Source organism: Panthera onca, chromosome A1 (genome assembly GCF_046562875.1).
Source record: "Panthera onca isolate mPanOnc1 chromosome A1, mPanOnc1 haplotype 2, whole genome shotgun sequence".
In the NCBI taxonomy this organism is placed as follows: Eukaryota; Metazoa; Chordata; class Mammalia; order Carnivora; family Felidae; genus Panthera; species Panthera onca.
Window position 1 is genome coordinate 133874567 of NC_138339.1, and position 12251 is coordinate 133886817.

Consider the following 12251-nt stretch of genomic DNA (forward strand, 5'->3'; position numbering starts at 1 on the left):
AAAAAAAAAAAAAAAGAATGCTTATTAGGAGAGTAAGATGGCAAGTCACAAGGATCTTCCTGGGCAGGAGGAAAGGGACATTGTAATTAAACAGTCCCATAGGACCTCAGAGAATGGGAGAGGAACACATCTCCCAAGGAAAATCATGCTTCTACCAAAGACAGAAGGAAGTGGCTGTGAGCAGGCAGAAACAGATGTTCACTATAGACCAGGGCAGCCAGGTCGTCTCCGGATCTGTGCCTGCAGTAGCTCAAGTAGAGCTAGTATCAAAGAAGAGCGGAATGAGCAGTCCACGAACCCTGTGCTTCAGCCTGCTGAAAATAGTTACAGTTTGGTTTTTGTCACTTGCACCCAACAGAGTCCGGAGCAACACCTAGTTTTCATGGGAGTGATTTTCAGGACTAGAGGTTTCTAGAATGTCCTTTTGAAAATTAGAACCACCCTAAATTTGCACATAGTTAATAAGTCACATTTCTTGGGATCTTCATGATGCATCCCCAAGCTTTTCAGACTCCTGGAGCAGTTGCTTGTCCTTGAGGGGACTTCTGAAATCATACTTTGGCTGTGGAGTTCTATTTAAAGAAGCCAGCCTATTTTAGGAAGACTTCAGTAGACAAAGGAAGAGACAAACTGACAGGCAATCTCTGAATGAGACCTAGAGATTATAAAGATGAATATAAGCTATTCTCTGCCATAAATATTAAAACTCCTTGGGAACTTCTTAGAAAGTACATCTCGAAGTTACCACTCCTACACTCTCTCACTGTCCCTATTATGACTTGCTGGTGTTTACTGGTCTACATGTAAAATATCTCACCTTGGAATAGCTTCCGGTATTTGAGGATTCAGTGGGAGTGCTTAACAGAATACTCTTTTCTGCAGATGTGGGGATAATCATGTGTATGTTTGAGGGGGAAGATATCTACTTTTTGTTTTCCTGAGTTCTTGTCAGTTTCTGTGATGGCAGTAACACCCTTGACAGCAGTAGGGAAGTACAGGCAGTCTGTTTATGCTTTGACCAAATATCAGACTGAACCCCATGCAGCCTGATGAAATGGGTGGTGAACAGTGCATTTCAACAATGTTCGAGCATTTCCAACAGTGAGATCCCAGGGCCTTCCTTGTTACGTTCTTCGAAAACTCTGGTAAGATAAACATCTGTGTTCAGTAGTGAAAGAATGTTGGTGTAGAACTATCGATCAAGTAATTGGTTCTTAATATGAGGAAGGACAGGCTTATGAAGAGCTGTGCTGAGAGAAAGTCAAAAAGGGCAAGATGGCATTGTTGAAAAAAATCTGGACACAAATGGACAGCTACTCAAGATTGGCCTTACTCCAGCAAATCGGAATATAACCTCTCTCTAAATGCTTGGAACTCCACCAAGTCAAGATTTTATTTGGACCCAAAGCACTCTCATTAAAATACACTTAAACTTGACAAGGTGTTAGTCATTACATCCCAGTGAGGATTGTTTTAATCACTGTTTTTTTTCCCAGTTGAGATTTCATAGAACATGAAATACACCACATTAACCACCTTAAAGTGTAAAATTCATTCATTTTCCTATATTAACAATGTTGTATAACCACTGTTACTATTTAATTCCAGAATGTTCTTATCACCCTCAAATCCCAGGTTTTTTTTTGTGTTGTGTTGTTGTTGTTTTGTTTTGTTTTTAACACCAAGTTTCTATAGGAGCTTTGATCCTAAGGAAGTTTACAGGAAGAGAGAGAATAAGAGGGTTGAGTCCTTGGGGTGGACATCATGATAAAAGATACTCTTGAAAATTTTGGTCCCAGTTGACTGATAGAGTTGGTTGATAAAGAGATAAATCTCTTAAATTTTATTTGAACAATATAGAACAGCAATAGTCTAATCCTTAAAATGACTAGTGTTTAAAAACAGCCTTGTGCCAAGTGGGTGATGGACATTGAGGAGGGCACCTGTTGGGATGAGCACTGGGTATTGTATAGAAACCAATTTGACAATAAATTTCATGTATAAAAAAACAAACAAAAACATCTTTGTGTCACTGAATATCACTGAAATGTCATTCCTTTTCCATACCTCCTTGAACACAATGGCTAGCTCTATTCAGACACTGAGTCCTGCCTGGATAAGCTTGTCCTGGGATCTACCTGCACTAACTGGGAGAATCTTCTGAACAGGAGTAAAATTGAGAGATGACTTAGAATTGATATTGTTGTCACTTGGGCAATGGCAACTTGTATGTGTAGGCTAGATACCTTACTTGGTATACTAGCTGTGCATATTAGGAGAAAAGAATGAAAAGGAAAAAAAAAATCCGGAACACTACATTTGTACACTGGCTTGAAATCTCTGAACCAGGTCTCTGATGTTCTGTTAAAAGATAGGAGTTCCATCGCAGCAAGTGATTTCATGCTCATGTACCAACAAGGGGACTTAGTCACCAATGTCTTTTGCATAGGAGCTTTGTCCTTTTAAGCAAAGGAAGCAAAGAACACAAAGATTGTTTCTGAAACTTAACTTTAGGTTCTTGTGTACTAAGGTTTACCCAAAGGCGAGTCTTAAGGGGTACAGTAGGCATTTTAGTGAATTATGCTGGTAAATAAAGCTGTAAGCACTTCAGATGTAGGCTGTGGAAATGACGGAAGGAATCTGCCTTGGGCTGTGATTATTTGCACAAAGTAAAATCCACAAACAACGCTCAGGCTGTAAGTTTCCTGCTGTGCCAGTTTTATAAGAAAGATGTTTTTCTTTTCGGTTGAACTTTCCATTGACTTAAATCATTTATTTCCTTGGAGGTAATTTAAGTACATAGCCAATGAAGTAGTTTACTGTGTTGATGTAAAACGAAAAGGAAAAAGTTTGGTAACTCACTGTTGGATCTGTGAGAATATGCTTAAAGGTATTCCTAATATTCTGATCAGGAACATCCCTCTGATCAGAAGAGCTGAATGCCAACCTACTATATATACAGATTTACTTAGAAAATGAACCAAACGAGGAAAAAAATTGCACACTTGGGTAAAAAATATTCTAATTTATTTGGAAATATCTCCATCTGCTTGTTAGAACTACAGACATAATCTGTAATTATAACAGAGAAGTAGATTTACGTCAATCCAAGTAGCATGTCATTTAGAATAAAAACTTTTTTGCCCTCTTGCAATTTCAGTTGTTACAATAAGGCAGGCCTTTAGAGTAGGCACCCATGATGACACTTGGTGGAGGATGGAAGGGGATTCCTTTCCCATAGTAGTTTGGTTCACTCTCCATTTTTATGGGGTCTGAAATTGTACCATTGGACATTTATTTCTTGGATCATGAAGTCCTTTTGTTCATCAAGAAGAATCTACTTAAAAATTGCCACTACTCATGGGTGGGTGACTCATGAGGCAAGCATTGCATTATATTTTAACTTGACCATTAGATGAGACTCTATTGGACACGTTGGTTTTGTCCCTTACTCTTTCTTTCTAGTAATGGGTTATCCCTTCCTTTAAGGAAGTGCTTCTCTCCCAGACCAGCCCAGTGCTTCTGTTGGGAGTTGCCAGTCAGAACATTCTTCTTTTCCACTCTGATTTCCCTCTATCATGACACCCAGTGGCAGGGTGCATGACGGGAACCTTGCCCAACTGTAGTACCCCACCCTTGGCCACAAAGATTGGGTCATGTCCTTGCATGGGTATCCAACTCAAGCTAGGAAAGAATGCTTTATTGTACTTTTTCTAACTGGGAGTTGATGGAAAAATGCTTTCTTTTCTCTCTGGAGGAAAGATGGGGACAGCCTCTAGTTGCTTATGGCCACGTTTCCAGTCTCTTGTTACATCCCACTTGAGAGAATGAAGTCTCAATAGAGACAGAAGCAGAGATGAGTGTTGTCAGAATGTTTTGATAGTGTCTGAGACTCTGTATCCATTGGACTATAAGGCTAATGGCATGCCCTTTCTTAGTTTGTTTATGCCAATAAATCACCCTTTCTCCTTAAGCTATTATGACTGGGACATCTGTCATTTGCAAACAGAGGTCTGAGAACTGAAAACAAACATTTTATAAAAGGATACAAGATAACTAGAGGAGGGCTATTGTTCTGGTCTAGACATGTGTGTGGGAGGTGGGTCAACCCTAACTGGTGTGTGTTTAAATGGAGGGCATTGTGTGTTAAAGCTACCGACATCTTTGCAGACTTTACTTTCAAGTGTGTTAAGACGTAGGACAAGGTGACCACAGTCTCTGCGAATGAAAGCCAATATGACTCTGGGGCCACAAGTGCTTTGACAGTCTCCTGGACTATTGAATTCAGGTTGAGGAACATGGGAGTGATGGGAGAGCAAGAAAGTGCAAATATTTGATTTAAGTCAGTCCACTGACTCACTTTTTCGGCCAAAAAAAGAAGCAACATATAGGTCCAAAACGAGTCACTCTTTTCATCCCTGATTGACCTTGGAATATCTGCCCTTATTTAAATTTGTAGCTGTTCATAATGCATTCAGGTTTTGTGGATTTTTCTTCTAGTAGCTTAAAAAAAACAAATACAGAGAAAAAAATGGGCACAGAAGGTGGGACTTAATGTTTTCTACCCTCTTTGAACCGTGAGAGTCCCAGTACCTCAGGATAATTTAATTTTGACCTACTCAAATATCAGAAGGACAAAATTAGACAGGATTTTTCATTAGACAGGATTTGTCATTAGACAGCAAATGATATTTTTGTCAACGATGAGAATTATATACCTTGCAGTATTATCTCTTTTCACTAGATGAAAAATATAGTCAATAAGTTGAAAGCTTCTCTCAGGTGAATTGGAGAACTTTCTCCAATGTGCTGTACAATTATTATCAGTTTCTTATTACACAACTAACCTGAAATCTGGCTATGGTGCCCTAGGATAAAGACCTTTAAATGGATAATATCGTTGAGTGGATTTTATTCCCTAGGTTTTCATGATGGCAAAAGCAAATTCATAAGCTATCATTATGTTTTGTGGAAAGAGAAAAACAAATTGACCTTCAGCATTTTTTTTCAAGATGACTGTGTTCCATGCCATTTCATCCCCAGGATAGCACTTTTCAAAATAGAAAATTAAATCCAAACTCATATTAAAAGCTTTACCACATGGCCGGGATGCTGATGTGTCTCCCTTTCTGAAGCCACCACATCGCCTACTTTCCCCTCCTCCATTTATTTCCACGGTCCTCCTCTTTTTCCAGAATTATTTATGAATAATAAAGGAAACCAGAGGAAGAATAATGGCATGTTTCTGGTTTTACAAGAATGCCACACACGAGAGGAAGACATTTATCCAGGGGCCCACGGTTTTGCAAGAGATCCACCAGGCAGAATGAGGATGGATAGCACTTCTGTAGAACAGAGACAAAATAGCCTTCTGTTCAGAGGTGCATAGGCACACTGGGTAGTGTAAGTGGCTGTCTGGAGGCTGATGGCCTTAGGTGTTGCTCACACTAATCTGGGGACAAGTAACCAACATCCCTAAGCCTCTGTTTATTCTTTGGGGATCCATAAATGTACTTACTTCAGAGCTTATTCTGAGACTTAAATTCATGTGAAGTGCTTAGCAAAATGTCTGGCACAAAGTATTAAATGGTAACTCATATCATGGCTAATGACGACGGTCTGAGGGGTCTTTTTCCCCCAATGTGTGTTTATAGTCTCTTAGAGAAGACTTAAAGATCTACACCAAAGCGGCTATTAAAATCTTTCTAAACCACCCAGATTTCCTCCTCTCCCAGCCTTGCCTGCTTGGTTCTGGCTCATTCACCTATTGTTTAAACGCTTTTTTTTTTTTTTTTTTTTTTTAACTTCCCTGGGCCTGCCTTAGCCTACAGGCCTGTCCACACTCATCTCCCCGCTCCACTCAAGAGCTTCATCCATCGGGTCCTCCTTCGGCTCACCTCCCTCACTGCCGCCCAGCTTGTGCAGAGACGCTTATCAGTTCTTCCAAGTCCAGCTCTTCAGCCTCAGAGACTTTGCTTCAAGGAACTGCTTATTCATTCTCTGCCTCACTTACAGTGAAAGTGAACCCAGCCTGGAGTCAGTAGTTTGTGTAATGTCACTATTCATGTGGAAAGGAGGTCAGGCCAGGCCAGACCTGCATGCTGTTGGGCCAGTATGCTGCCTGGCACTGTGGCCCTGCTTTTAGCTCTGTTGCCAGTAAAACCATGTATCTCGCAGGATAGAGGGCCGGCATGCAACTGTCACATGGTAATACTGACCTCTAGGGGCTGGCTTTCCTTCACACAGAGTCTTTATCTTCTCATTCAGTTCCAGGACTGTGATGGCAGCCTCTTGCTTAGCTGTTGCCAAATCAGTTTGCAGCATTTTCAGTTTCCTTTTGTGCTTTAGTTTCTTAAAAAAAAAAATAAGAGTTTCCATCACTAGAGACCCATGCATCAAAGGAATAAAAAGAACTAATGAAGTCTGGACAAACATGGCCTCGAAGCCCAGCTTACATGAACTGCTCTTGGATTATCTAGCTGAAGCCCTTTCTGAGGTCTGTGAAGCGGAGTGCTTGTGACCCTGTTGAAGCATTGCGGTAATAAAAGCCACTCTCTACATTCGAGTATCTTTTACCCTCTTGAAAGGTTTTCATGTGCATCCGAACCTTGTATTTTGGTCACTTGTAATAGAGGCAATTGGAGATCAACTTTAGTTGGCGGTTGACATTTTACCGCTGAGGTGCCAGTGCCTAAAAGGGTCTGACTTTTTTTCTCAGTCTGCAAGTAAACTCCCGTGAGATAGAGCCTTGTTTCTGTCTAATGTTCCACGCTAACACCATAATGGTTTGCATTCAAATAAACTCTGAAGAGTGTGATGCTAGCATGAAATGCTGATGTTTGCAGATATTTACCATGGTATCTATACAGGGAAAGTGATCAGGGGTACAAATGGTTAAGCAGTAGAAGACAGGAATTGCTTGCTATAAAATAATCTGATTGATGACATCTAAACCTTTGAAAGAACTACTTTAGGAAGGTGTTACCTAACCCAAGGGTTCACCTTGAGACTTTATGACTACTTTTATGGGTGGCAAAATGAATTTGATTTGTCAAAACCAGATGTAGCTGTCACTACAGAGAAGCCATCTATTGTGAAAAGTTTCGTATTTGCACTTGGGTGATGCTATCTTTCCACTGACGGGCTCACTTTGCCAAGTCTGAATGGACTGGTAATTAGGAATCCCAGAAAATAAATGACTAACATTTCTTATCAGACCTAAATCTTGAGATAGAGGAAAAGAATGGCTTTTGCACACCAAGGAAAACTTCACATAGAAAACATCAGGTGGTAGGGAATGGCTGGGAATGGCTCCCTTTTTTTTTTTTTTTTTGAGAGTGAAACCAGTAAAATCAGTTTTTCGAATATGGGATTAGATAGTCATGGACATCCCATTACATTCATTCATTCATTCATTCATTCATTCATTCATTCATTTTTTTAGAGAGTGAGCTGGGGAGAGGGGCAAAGAGATAAAAAAAGAGAGAAAGAATCTCAAGCAGGCTCCACACTGAGCCTGGAACCCAACACAGAGCTTGATCCCACAACCCTATGATCATGACCTGGGCTGAAATCAAGAGGTGGACACTCAATGGACTGAGCCACCCAGGCCCCCCTAAACCCCCCATTTTAAAGACAGATCGTCTTTTAGGCTGAAGCAGGATTAGGATTTCACGAAAGCTGAATTAATGACATACATATGGCTAAGACAGAATGTGTTATTCAAATGAGCATGGTAGTCATGGAACTTCTAGGGAATTGGAAGGGTAGAATCTGGCATGGTTCCCCAGCACGGTTCAGTTGAGAGGTGCCCTGATCCACAGCATGAGCTCCTGGTTGGTTCAGCAGTTCTCCTAGAGTGTAGTTAGTAATCACAGACTCATTCCATTATGCTAATTATGAAGCACCCTTTTGGTGTCAGTCATGATGCTGTCCAGTTGTTGAAACATCATTGCTGATAAGGCTCCATGGCACTCACAGCTTCTAACTACTTCCATGCCTCTGAGTCTGTTCATCAAAAGCCTTCACCATCTGGCCCACCCTTAGGGTTAGTTCAGGGAGAAACTGAGCTGATCAAGAAATGCCTGGGTATTTGATAGCTGTGTTTCCCATAGTAAGTTATTAGGTTGGCATGTTCATTGTTACCTCCCTATCTTATCAGTTGGTTTCTGTTTGTTCATGAGGACCTCATCCATTGCAGGTCTGGGGTGATAATGCCTCTGAGGCCCTGTGTGATTTTCTACATCCTGTCCTGATGCTGCTTCAGGACTGTTCCATGCTCAGATTTTTCACCCTTTGTTTTTATCATTTAGAACTTAGGAGCTAGAAAGTGGGAGGAATGATGTTGAAAGTGAGAAAGTAAAGGAAATGAGGGAAAGAATGGCAAAGGGATTCTGAAGACAGTGTTAACTGAAAGTGTCAGAAAAAGGGGCACGTGGGTGGCTCAGTTGTTGAGGCATCTGACTCTTGATTTTGGCTCAGGTCACGATCTCTTGGTTCGTGGGACCAAGCGCCACATCCAGCTCTGTGCTAACAGTGGGGAGCCTGCTTGGAATTCTCTCTAACCTCTCTTTCCTCCCCTCCCCCGCACTCTTTCACAGCGCACATGCTCTCTCTCTCAAAATAAATAAACTTAAAAAAAAGTGTCAGAAAATAACCAATAATGGCATGCGTGCTGACACATTAGAGATTAAGTGTGAGGGTGAATGTACCTTACACTGACCTATATAAAAAAGTTAGGGTGATGGATAGAAAGAGTAACCAATAGACAAGTGACAAATCAGAGTTAGCAAAACAGTAATTTAATCTAGTTATTAAGTATATAGATGTTTACTGTAAAAGTCCTTCAACTTTTCCGTGCTTGGAATTTTCTATAAGGAAATACTGAGAGGAGTAAGAAGAAAAGATTTCATTTCATCACATTGCTTCTCCCTTAATTCTTTTTTTTTTTTATCACTTTAGGTTGTTTTATTTTGTGCCCCCCCTCGCTCCCTCCCCACCAAAGAAAACAAAACAAAACAAAAAAAACCACACCACAAATCCTCTAATAAGAATTGCAGGTGGTTTTCTTGGGAGGTAATGAGAAGCAACACTTTGAAGATATATAACATAGAAAGAAAGTAAAGGTTGTGCTAATGAATGGATTTCCACTGTTGCCAAATTGGTCTCTGTCCTACTGGAAAACTTCTTTTTTTTAAATTCAAGTTAGTTAACATATAATGTAGTATTGGCTTCAGGGAGTAGAATTTAGGCATTCATCACTTAGATACAACACCCAGTGCTTATCCCAACAAGTGCACAAACCATTGCCCATTTAGTCCATTCCCCACCCACCTCCTCTCCAGCAACCCTCAGCTTGTTCTCTATTGTTAAGACTCTGTTATGGTTTGCCTCCCTGTTTTTATCTTATTTTACTTTTCCTTCCCTTCCCCTATTTTCACATTTTGCTTCTTAAATTCCACCTTTGAGTGAAATCATAGCATGCTTGTCTTTCTCTGACTTAATTCACTTAGCATAATATACTCTTGTTCCATCCACATTATTGCAAATGGCAAGATTTCATTCTTTTTGATTACTAGTAATATTCCTGTGTGTGTGTGTGTGTGTGTGTGTGTGTGTGTGTGTGTGTGTGTGTCTATCATATCTTCTTTATCCGTTCATCAGGTGATGGACATTTGGGCTCTTTCCATAGTTTGGCTGTTGTTGGTAATGCTGCTATAAACATTGGGGTGCAATTTCCCCTTCAAATCAGCATTTTTGTATTCTTTGGATAAATACCTAGTAGTACAGTTGCTGGGTCATAGGGTGGTTATATTTTTATCTTTTGGAGAACCTCCATCCTCTCTGCCAAAGGGACTGCACCAGTTTGCATTCCTACCAACAGGGTAAAAACAGTTCCTCACCAACATCTGTTGTTTCCTGAGTTGTTAATTTTAGTCATTCTGACAGGTGTGAGATGGTATCTCATTATGGTTTTGATCTGTATTTCCCTGATGATGAGTGGTCTTGAGTATCTTTTCATGGGTCTGTTAGCCACCATGTCTTCTTTGGAAAAGTGTCTATTCAGGTCCTCTGCCCATTTCTTCACTGAATTTTTTTTTTTTTTTGGTGTTGAGTTTGATAAGTTCTTTATAGATTTTGGATATTAAGCCTTTATCCAATATTTCATTGCAAATATTTTCTCCCATTCTTTTGGTTGCCTTTTAATTTTGTTAATTGTTTCTTTCACTGTACAGAAGTTTCTTATCTTGATGAGGTCCCAATAGTTCATTTTTGCTTTTGTTTCCCTTGCCTCTGGAGACATGTTGAGTAAGAAGTTGCTGTGGTCAAAGTCAAAGAGCTTGCTTCCTGTGTTCTCCTCTAAGATTCTGATGGTTTGCTGGGTTCTCCCTTAATTCTTAATAGATGGTATTCACATTCTGAAATCATTTTGCAATGATTCATATGCAGATAAGTATTATTTTTTGAAACTTTTCTCAAAGTAGGCATTGATAGTAAATAAACCTAAGCAAAAACTAAATGTAACTTGGAAAGACTCGGTGAGGTGGCCAACAGGGGCTGGCATGGTGTCACCAAGAAAAAGTCTTTATCAAGCTACATTTCTGTTTTGACAGGATGAATTGGTGGATAGAGTGACTTGATGAATATGTGTCAGTGGAAAGACATAATGCTTCTCAATATCAGTTAAACATTTCACCTTTTCAGTTAAAAAAACTTCATTCCTTAAAAAAAATCAAATTTTCAGACCACCTTTTTATCTTCCTCTTATGGTGATTGTATGTTTTGCCTTTATTATTGTTATGATATTTGTATATTTGCCTTATGATCTGAAAAAGTAAGTGAGGATATTTAGTTTGGAGAAGACAGTATACAGGGGAGTCATGACATGTGACTTCAGTGATCTAAGGTACTATTCAAGAGGAGAGGAAGTTGAGTTAAACAGTATTATTTTAGAGATACCTGGGGAACAATAAGTAAAGAAGTCAAGAGGAGGCAGATTTTGGCACAACGTGAGAAAGCACCCTCCAATAATCAGGGCTGCATTCATAACAAGGTAGGATGGGTCCTGGCAAAGGCCTCCTGCTCTGGGAATGATCAAGCAGAGACTGGATGAACATCTTCAGGCAGGCCCATGGTAAACTCTGGGACCTGGGTCGGGAGGTAATTAGAGGTCTGGCTTACCCCCAATTCTTTCCACCTCTGGCTTCCTCCAGTCTCTTAGGGGCACAGCACATTTATGAATGGATACCTCAGCCCTCAAAGTCTCTGAGATGGGTACAGTTTTCAGGGATCCCTTAAAAACAGCTCTGGAATTTGTGAGATGTTCTGTAGGAAGGCCAAAAAAGGCCTGTGGGGACCTTATTCAAGGATATTATCCTTATTCAAGAATATCCTTATTCAGGATAATGTGACCCAAAATGTGCAAACTTTATTATTTAGCTATAATGGAAAGGGGAAGGGAAGTTTAGATTTAAAAAAAAAATTGAATAAAGAACCTTGATTTGTTCTATTGGGATCTTTTGGTTGTTCAAACCAGTTGTTAAAAGAGTTTAACAACTTTGTCTTTTTTTTTTTTTCTTTTCTCCAGACAGAACTGCTGTATGCTATTAATTCATAGATCTAACCAAGCCCTTTGGGCATTTCTAAAAATTCAGTTTGCCAACATGTTTTTTATTAGTCATAGACATCAAATGATTTCAGCAATGATAATATTTTCCTTTGCTTTTTTGGCATTCTTTAGCCAGGCAACCCAAGTGTTGTACTTGAACGTAATTGAGTCTGTTATTGTCTCCTTAGTAACTAGGAACTCCTGTCCATGATTACTGAAAGGACAGGAAGGCTTTATAGCTTGGAGGTAAATTCCTATTACCTTGCTCTTTTCCTACTTCTCCTACAGGGCGGACAGAAGGAGGAAATCATGTATTTGTGCAATGTTTTGAAAAGGAAATATCTATCCATATCACATTGCTGAATAGCTTGCATTATACCAAGTCATCGGGAATTAGAAATCATCAGGGAACTATTTATAGATGAGTTTCATCACAAAGTTGCCAGCATTGTTTAAAATTTCTTGGTCTTTGCACATACTTTGAACTGTGGCCTCAGATTCTAAGCCCAGGCTTTGTCAACTATTGGCCATGAGAAATTGGGCTGGGCTTATGACATTTCCAGGTCCCTAATCCCATGTCACATAGCTGGTGGAGAGTCATTGACATAGCATACAAATGACAGTATCCAGTTCTATAGTTGCA

The 12251-nt window shown here is 39.9% G+C and overlaps 1 protein-coding gene across 1 annotated transcript in view; it reads right to left on the reverse strand.

The window, feature by feature from the left end:
• Window positions 1-12251, reverse strand: part of CCDC192 (coiled-coil domain containing 192) — a 211969-nt gene that overhangs the window by 62090 nt on the left and 137628 nt on the right. The window contains exon 6 of the mRNA XM_060637897.2: window positions 6219-6351. Coding sequence (XP_060493880.1) covers window positions 6219-6351 — 133 coding nt within the window. The remainder of the gene's footprint in view (window positions 1-6218; window positions 6352-12251) is intronic.